Source organism: Fulmarus glacialis, unplaced genomic scaffold (assembly GCF_000690835.1).
Source record: "Fulmarus glacialis isolate BGI_N327 unplaced genomic scaffold, ASM69083v1 scaffold15217, whole genome shotgun sequence".
Classification (NCBI taxonomy): Eukaryota; Metazoa; Chordata; class Aves; order Procellariiformes; family Procellariidae; genus Fulmarus; species Fulmarus glacialis.
The window spans coordinates 1-9,344 of NW_009221378.1; the positions used below are offsets into that span (position 1 = coordinate 1).

The 9,344-nt window shown below is 39.9% G+C and overlaps 1 protein-coding gene across 1 annotated transcript in view; it reads right to left on the minus strand.

The window, feature by feature from the left end:
- Window positions 1–2,502: 2,502 nt before the first annotated feature.
- The window catches only part of INTS9 (integrator complex subunit 9), a gene marked incomplete at its 3' end in the record, with an annotated part of 19,680 nt that continues 12,838 nt past the window's right edge, over window positions 2,503–9,344 (minus strand). The window contains exons 6-7 of the mRNA XM_009581097.1: window positions 4,705–4,825; window positions 2,503–2,637 (exon numbers count right to left, since the gene is read on the minus strand). Of these exons, the coding sequence (XP_009579392.1) occupies window positions 2,503–2,637; window positions 4,705–4,825 (256 nt within the window). The remainder of the gene's footprint in view (window positions 2,638–4,704; window positions 4,826–9,344) is intronic.

The window sequence follows — 9,344 nt, forward strand, 5'->3', positions numbered from 1 at the left end:
CCTGCTGCTGCATCCAAGATCAACCTAACAGCCAGCATTCACTGCACCCAGTTCCAGATAATCTGTACATCCTGGGCCATGTCTAAGCTAAGCTAACTGCTTCATTTTCTATCTGTTGTTAATAGAGATGGTCTGATTATTACAGATGTACCATAACTCTCTGTTGATTATAGATGTAACCTAGACGTAACTTAGAATTTCAAGAAAACTTTAAGTCGTAATTTATACTAAAGAAGCAATCCCACTCTCTCCCCATGACTGCTAATTTCCACCCATGCTGCCGTCTCCACTATGTCAACGCTTAAATCCCAGTGCTGGCAAAAGGGAGAAGGAGGGAAGGATTGGGTGGGGGCCCAGTTTTGATTGGGTGAGATGAACCTTATCCTGTTTGCACCTTGAGAGAAGGAAATGCTTTCCAGGCTATTACTGTGTATATTAGACAAGATGTAAGAGGAAGAAGCATTTTTTCCATTTGTACGCCCAAATAATCTGTGTCTTGTCACCCTTAAAAAACGGCTGATGAGAGCCTGGTCGACTGATGCCCATTTTTAATAACTACAGAGGGAGTTCCAGAAGACTGGAAAAGTGCTAAGGTTTTACTATTATTCAAAAAGCTCTGGATATGTTTTAACATAAACATATGCTGATTAACTGGATATCATTTTTAAAACAAAACACAGTGACTGTTTTCATACACTGTTAAAAGATGGGAATTTCATTACGACGGCTCACCATGATTCTATGGAGAAAGAGGTCAGACAAACAAGTTTTCACTCCCTGAGGAAAAAATGCTGATTTGTTGAACACAGTTTTGACTCTGTGCCACTCAAGATATTGTTATCATTCCATATTGTCTGTCAAACATCAAACAGACGAAGAGCTGGTTGGCAGCTCACAAAACCACTAGCCATTTCAGAATCACCATATTGTAGGAGCTTGTACTGGTGTTCACAGGGATTAACACTAGGACAAAAACTATTCATGGTCTTCAACCACCATCTGGATGATGATATCTGATATGTAAATGATATCTGGTAGCATTTGTGATGTGGTAAATAACAAAAATTGAATGCAATTTTAACTATCTAGTAAGCTATTCCTTCAAACTATGTGTTAGTATAAAAAAATGCAAAGTGCAATGGACTGATGCTAAAAAATGAGGCTCTCGGAGAGCATGTGGGAGAATCAACACTGTCAGAGGAGCGAATAGTCCAGGTTTCATCTCTTGTTAGCAAACAGAGTAGGTCCCTAGGGCTTCAGGCAGGCTCGCAGTACCTTTTCCTGCACTTGTTAAAGCTGAAACTGTGCTGTCTAACTGCTACCACTTCTGCAGGTTGCGGTGAATGAGTGCAGATCTGCTGCCCATGGGCTGTGCTCTTCATTCATTCTCTGAATGAACACACCATTCCATTTAAGGAAATTTAAGGTAATTTCCTTAAAAACAGGGACTTTAACAGAATTTTCCACAGAAATGTTCACCTGTGGAAAATGATGAAGCATGGCCAGTCTAACCTGATAAACTGAATGAACATTTTATGTAAATGAAGAGAAAACACTCTCAGTTAGTGCAAAGTTTCTCCTCACAGAAATTTTCCATTCATATATTGTCAAATAGTGCTGCTGCTCCTTCACTGAAAGTGACAAAAGAGCACAACCCAGGACAGTATGAGGCCGATGAGAAAAAGGGGATTTAGAGACTCTGATAAATTGCATGTAGCTAAGTACAGCCATACTATTAAGGATGGTTTATCTATTGTAGTTGTTCAGCTCCTGAAATCAAGCCTTTAAATGAAGGATGCTCAGAAGCAAAGCTCTTTAGAAGATACTCACCTTGGGGGAAATTACTTACTGATCTTGAACCTGACACATTTTCTAAATTATTTTTAAATACCTCCTGCTAATATTGCTTTTAACTATTTTGACAACTTCTGAAGCACACAGCACTGCAAACTTCAAGCCATTCTTCGCACTAAGAATTTATGGATCTAGAGAGAATTAATTTACTGGAAATTACATCTACAGCACTATAAAGACTTTGCCCTTAGCAGAGCAGGGTGGAAAAGTTGGCAGCCAGTTGGCTATCATTTCTCCCAAGGAAGGATGTTTCAGAAGTGATATAGAAGCAGTCTGTGAACTGTCTGTAAAGACTCTTCAGTGAAATATGGATTTTAAAAAAAGTCACTAATGCTCTATTGTATAACTCTGTTGAAAATTTCCTAATTACGGTGAAGGAGAATTTCCCAGCCGGTGAGTAAGTTAACATCAAATCATCGATAGCAAAGAATTTTAGTTGTCTTTCCTTAGTAACTATTGATAACTGTCCACTTATCAGGGTGGTATGTGTTCTCAATGCCCATTAAAAGACTAGCTAATTACTAATAGAGGTACCTTTGTACAGCTTCCATACTACACCTGAGCCCAGCTGAAAATAAGCCCCTCTATTTTTTTTTGAGCAAAGGCACTTCCCCCTATAGAAGTACAAAACAAAATCAGGGGCTGTACCTGAGGGTGTGTTGTAAGTAGAGAAGATCCTGAAACATAGGAAACCTTTTCATAGTGCGACTGGATAATCCAATTGGAACTTCCAAGAGCATAGCCTGAGCTGAGAGGGGTGACCTGCACAGCACCAAACAGCTCCTGAAACACAGTAAGAGACATTAACTTGGGTGAGCCCCTGAGGGAAGTCAGAACAGGTCATTTTATCAGCAGTGATATCAATTTTAAAAGTAGTTCTGCTATTCAAAACCTTTACGAAGCTAGTTTCCTGAGCTTTATGTCTGCTGTTTTTATTTACCAATGTCTAACAGGACACATGCGCTGAGAAAAGTTTTTCCTGAGGTAGGGCTTTCATAAAGTCTCTCTTCCGTGTGAATTCTATGGCATCTGAGTTCACACTGAACCATGACTCTAAATGGAGGAATCAACCAAGGTCTTGATCCTCTGCCTGCCTTTCCTGTATTGAAGAAACTTGTAGGAGCTTTATATCTTTGAAGACTCTATACTCCTTTAGTCAAATTTTATTGATATTGGCCAGCAGGAGAGAAGGAACGACAAGTACTTCTGTACTGATATAAAGCCCTGTTTGGGTTACACATTTTCCTGTGGAAAACATAAACTTAACTTCACACTCACTCACTTTCTAACTTTACTTCTTTTTAAATGCTATCTACTGGTGATTTAGAAACAACTCAATCCAAATTTCAGTTTCAGCTCTGAGCATAAGCAACCTGACAACTGTCTCCTTTCCAGGTGTCATTAGAAAGTGTATTGCTTTATCTGCACACAGTAATGTGTTATACTTGTTTTGAGAAAGGAAAATAAGCCTCCATGTATACCTCACTAATGTGATCTACTTTCTGGTTACTGAATAATAGAACAAGCATCTGATTCATGCAATACTAATGATTTTTCTAGTATCTCAAATACATATTTGGATGCCTTGCAAAACAAAACAGGGTCTCCATCCCTCAGAGTGTGTAAACCAAGGCTCTAGATTCTGCTGATATGTAGACATGTAAAGTGGACAACAAACCATTCTTGATGCTGTCACGTTTTGGGTTAACGGGCTAATTAGGGTCTGATTACTTTAAAAGAGATATCTCTTGAGAAGAGATAAAATATGCTCTAGAAATGTCTCTTTTTTCCCCGATAACTATAAAAGAATGATTGGCTCAGATGCACAGATCTAAAATTAGGCGAGATTCATCCACACTGTGAGAACAGTGGAAAATGAACAGTAACCACCCATGGATACTGAGAAAGTCCAAATGCCCTCAACCTGTCCAGTTGCTAGACAAAGCTGCAGCTGTTACTTATGTCAGCAGCCATGTTAAGTGGTGGCTTAGGGTCTTTTTTCACCAGCTGCAATGCAGCACCACACAAGCCCAAATCCACCAAATTTAGTACACAGTACCACTGGTTACTGTTTCAAACTGTCTTACACATAAACAGTAGTCTCCAAACTTCAGTGGCCCATTGCTTAAGAAAAAGGAGCAAATAAAAAGCTTTGGGTACACAACTTACTTTAACCCATCTTTTTATTTCTTAGGGCCCTGAGCAGCACTAGCAGGTATCATGGCCCACGTGCTGCCTACAAGCTATAAGGGAACAGTGTATCTGCAGACTACTGAATTGTTGGTCCAGTTCATTCTAGAAACTACACTGGATTATAGTCAATGGCATTATAGACAACAGATGTTAGCTGGGAACCCTGGGAAAGGAGTTTTTGAAGTTCAGGTTGAACCATTATGTCTTGTTTACAATCCCTAATTTGCTGTATAAAAGAAAGTGGAGGCTAAAGCACTCAAAAGATTCCCAGAAGCGAGATACGGTAACTCAGAAGGGGATGTGGCTTACAAACAGAGAGGATACATTCATTTGGTACATCCTCTCTCTCAGTGGGAGGCTCTCAGTGGGAGCTCTCAGTGGGCCAGCCATCAACTCCAAATTTGAACGTACGCCGCCTTAAAATTGGCCTCCCCAAGGAAGAGGAGAAACAAATCCCTGATTTCACCAAACAAGAACCATTCCTGGGAGGCAGACTGAGGGACATTCAATATAACCTTCTCTTGCTTCCCTAGGCTAGGGTAACTAGATCTTACACAGGATCTAGAGGAAAGAAGAAAAGGAAGGGCATTTCCAGAGAAAAGCTGGGAAACAACAACTTGTTACTGTTGACCTGAGGATAGCTTTACAGGTACTCACAATTTTCTGAGAATACCCCACCAGCTGGATCTTACTGAGCGCAGCATTCACTTCTGGCATGGTGTAGCACTTCCTCCACATAGACACCTCCACTGCGTCCTTCAGAGGGGCGGGCAGCAATCTGCAAAGATCAACGGGGTGTGGGCATTTTCAGAACTTCCTGATGGACCACCAGCTTTTATTCCCATTTATATTCTCCAGATCTTAGATTTTCTCTTTTTCTCTTTTTATTTTAAATATGCCTGATGCTTCAAAGTGACGAGCAAGACTTTCTGCCTGTTGAGGAGCAGAACCACACTGCCCATTTTGCCTCACCCCAAAGACTGCTCTCCTTCAGCTCTCTTTGTTGTTGTTCCTATTCAGCCCTTTCATCAAAGACGTAGCTGTGATGAAGGTGTTACAGCAACTCCTGTGATATTTTCACCGCTGATGAAAGATGTTGGCTGATCTGACATGTCAACATGAAATGCACCACTAGAATTGGTAGAGATGACTGGGATCTTGGATCAGTGTCTCTTTTGCATACCCTAAGAATCTGAAAACAAAAGTAAGCCACAATCTAGTGATTAAAATACAGGCACCAGACCATGAACAAAGGCTGGCTCTGCTCTCATTTTTGTCACCAGTCTCTTACAAGAGCACGTGCCCCTGCAGCTCAGCTCCTTTCCTTCAAGTCAGGTACTGCACTTGCCTTCAGAGTGTACTGGCAAGTACACATTAGCTGACACTGCTGAGCTCTTTGAAATCCCCTACACGGAAGTATTTAAGATGTTTTATACCAAAGTAAAATCCATCCATTCTGCTCTTCACAGACATTGCAAGTTAGCTGGACAGCGTTGTCAAGGAAAAAGTGAACTGTAATGTCACAGGCTCTAAGAGAGATGGTTAACTTCTGGGAAATAAATCTTCCTTAGCAACATGAACTGAGGCAGGAAGCAGCACAGCTGCCAAATGCATAAGAAGAATAGGATTTTTTTTGTATATTAAACCAATGCTAAATCAAAGGCTAATTCAAACCAATTTCCAAAGATTTATGGAAATTGGTCAAGTTTCTTTGATCAATTTGTTTAAAGGAATTTAATTTATTGTTATATCTACCAGGTCAGTGAACTCCTCCATAATTTAAGATACTGAAGAAAGGATTAAGGCCAGCTATTGCCAAGACCGCTGTACAGGTCTAGTGTGATAACTGTAATTCCAGCACATGCTGGCTGAAAGCATACTGCGCTTAAGGAAACAAACAAAGCGTTCAAGGTCTTTTTTGGGAAGTCATAAGCAACAAAACGCCAAACAATGTGGATAGTTGTCCACTGTTGCACTGAAGCAAATTGCCTGTAAAAGCCTTTAACCTACCATAAGAAGCATTTAGTGTTGGATGCTTTCAGGAGCTTCTCTTCTGGGAAGAGGAGAATATATCTCCAGGTAATGGAGAAAAGTGGGGAATTGTCCTTGGTGATTGAAGTAAGTTTCTATTAGCCTTGACTCTGTGGCTACACTGTAAATATACTCTGATCCCTAACAGAGACCAGGGGCACCAGTCTCCAGTGGTTTCATTCTTTACTGAGTGGCACAGAGAGACAATGAGGACTGCTGGTTCTTCGGATGTGCCCCTGCTGGCATTCAATCTGTCACCCACGTTTTTAAAATTTGTACAGAAAGTTACTAGAGGATATTTTAAAGTCTAGAGTGAACCTACTAACATTATGGCAACATCCTATTATGGATCACCTCATAACAACCAGATGTGTGTGGGCAGATGCCAGGACAGCCAATCCACAGCGACAGACAGGAAGATATCGCAAACCAGCATGGTCCAGTGGTTAGTATACAAAACTATGCTTAAGAAACTCAGAGGCTTGTATTCTTAACTGGGCATCTGCACAGAGACAGTCCCTCCTGTTCAATGTAAAGGATAACATCTAGTATATGACATAACCTACTCTCGTTTGAAGGGAGAGGAGGATGGCACTACCAAACTAGATCAGAATGCTGGCCTCTCTTCTCCACTGCTCTGTCTCAGGAAACAGCCTGTTTCAGACACTTTATAGAAAGATATAAGAAACCATCAAACAGGTAGTCGACAAAGTGCCTTTCATAAGGCAAACTTCCTTTTTAGCCCCCTGAATCCTAATCAGTGTGAAATACATCCTGGTTGAGCATCTATAGAGCTTCCATGAGATTGCTCATTTAAAATAAAAACCAATGGTAATAAAAGTTGCTAAGCAATTAGTTCAGACTGGATCTGATAATGGAAAAACGTAAGCCACTATAATGAACTTACTATATTTTATACAGTATTTGCATTTAAAATGCTTCAATGCTTTATCTAATGAAGATGATAATACTCTGTGTTTTATACTAACTATTCAGAGTAGAACTAGCTGAACTGTAAAACGGTAATGGTGATTCATCAGCCTGAAAAATTAAAGTTAGACTCGGAAGTAATAAGTATTCTGTCCTAGCAATAGCCAAGTATTAAAAAAAAATTCACCAAGGATCACATTTTCTTAAATAACGGATGTCAGTCCAACCCTGCATGTGCTATTAGCCAGGTGTTAATTTGTGGATCAGTAGATGTTTGCTCATATGCTATAATAATCAGTTCCATTCACGCTTGCATGACACTTGTCACCAGGAATCTCAAAACACTTTGCAAACATTAATTAAGTCCCTGTATACCTTCTATGGTGGATAGGAGCTCCATTTTACAGAAGCATAGGGAGCTGAAAGGGGAAACTCCGAGCACAGGTGGGGCACAGTTGGAAAGGGAATTCAGATTTGTCCCCCTGTTCCAGCTCACAGACAACACTGGTTTGTACCAGCCTCGAGGCAGAGTTTATGATACGTAGACTTTTGTTACTAAACAGCTGCAGGGCTCCTAGTTCTGTTTTGCTATCCCCACTAGCATAGCATTTGCTCTGCCTCTATCTCATACTGGGGCAAGGTGTGCATTTTACTTCTGAAAGTTGAGGGACCTGCCATTTGATCAAGGTTCCCAACAACATACGATATTGTGGCAGTGCTCTGTGCTCTACAGAGGTCTTGTAAGTGGGACAGAAGGGTTGGTCCTGTCTATCCCCAGACGTGGGCTCTTACACCTTCCTCCTACCTCCACTGGTACCCCATTACAACAGCTACTTGATGTACCAAGGATGAAGTGTCAATGTTAGGGCACCTCCCAAGCAATATACGACAGAAAAATGTATTTTAAACACCACTCCAACAAAAAGACTCTAGCCTTCTATAGCCGTTGAATCAGAACAAAGATTACTTCTCTGTGTTCGCCTCTGGAATAGTCAACAGCACACAAAGTGCTAGACAGCACTTTTTCTAAAACACGACCACCAGGATAGTGACATTAAATGAGCTCTAAGATATATGATCCTCCTTTAAACCATGCATACAAAACACATTCAGTAGTGTGACGAGAATAATGGCTCCAGTCCTCTCTCTTCACATCATTGTGAGCTTCAGGAGTGGTTCTGGTCAGGCCAGCGGACTCCAAAATTTAAAAAAACAACACTATCCTGATCAGAGTATACGTCAACCAGCACCAAATCCTGATCAACTTTATTGTCTTTAGTATTGTTTTACATCTGTGTTTTACTTGCCTTCTTCAGAGAGTGAGAGTTACAGTGATGAGATAAGACTGCTCCTAAGCTCAGCAGGGGAGTACAATATATAGCTAAACATATGTTAATTTGGATTTTTAATTTCTTTGCTTTGTGATATTGGAAAATGTCAAGACTACTTTTATAATGTATGAAATAATTCATTTTTAGTAAACTTTTAAATCAAGCCACGTTAAGAATTAGGAATAGGAAATGGGAGATCAATTAAAAATGCGCAAAGTAGCTTTTAAAAATAACTTTCTAATTAACCGGCCTTATCTTTAATATGTGCTAAAAACGAACTGTATCCTCCATAGCACATGTTGTGCACCTAAAGTTGTATTTATTTCCAAAGAAAGCATTATCTGCCATTATAAATTGTATGGATAATTTTTAGATTATATAGGCTTTCAAAATTTTAGATGTAGATGATCTCAATTTTGAGCACCTTGTTTTTACATATAGCTGAAATAATGGACATGGCGTTTCCAACTAACCTTTTTTATTCAAAGTTCAATATGTTTCTAAGCTTTGAAAGAAAACAAAAAACCACCTCTGTCATCCAAGTGTAAAAGAGGCTGCAGCCCAGGGAAGAAAGTTAGCACTGCTCTGTGGTTGGCCACCAGCGACTTCCAACGCTTGTGTCTTGACTTTCTTAGCATTTCAGCAAACATGAATGTAAATGTATTTTTAAATTAAAATTATTCCAATACAATATAATTAAGTTTAAATAGCTTGCTAATTTCAACAACTTTTTATGATGTTAATACAAAAATCTGCTGGTTTTATCTACCATCATGGAGCTAAACTATGTGAGGGTTGATCAGGGGAGACTTTTGTGTTACCAAGTCTTCTTCCAAGAATCAACAATGTGCAAACGATTAAAGAAAGAACTGATCCAAGGAGTCACAGTGTAAACCTCCTACGCTTTTTTTTCTGCTTTATGGTGGTAGCAATCTCAAATGGTGGGAGCTGACCCATCATTACAGTGAATTCTAAACGTTGGTTAGTGTTTTAGGACAGTCACTC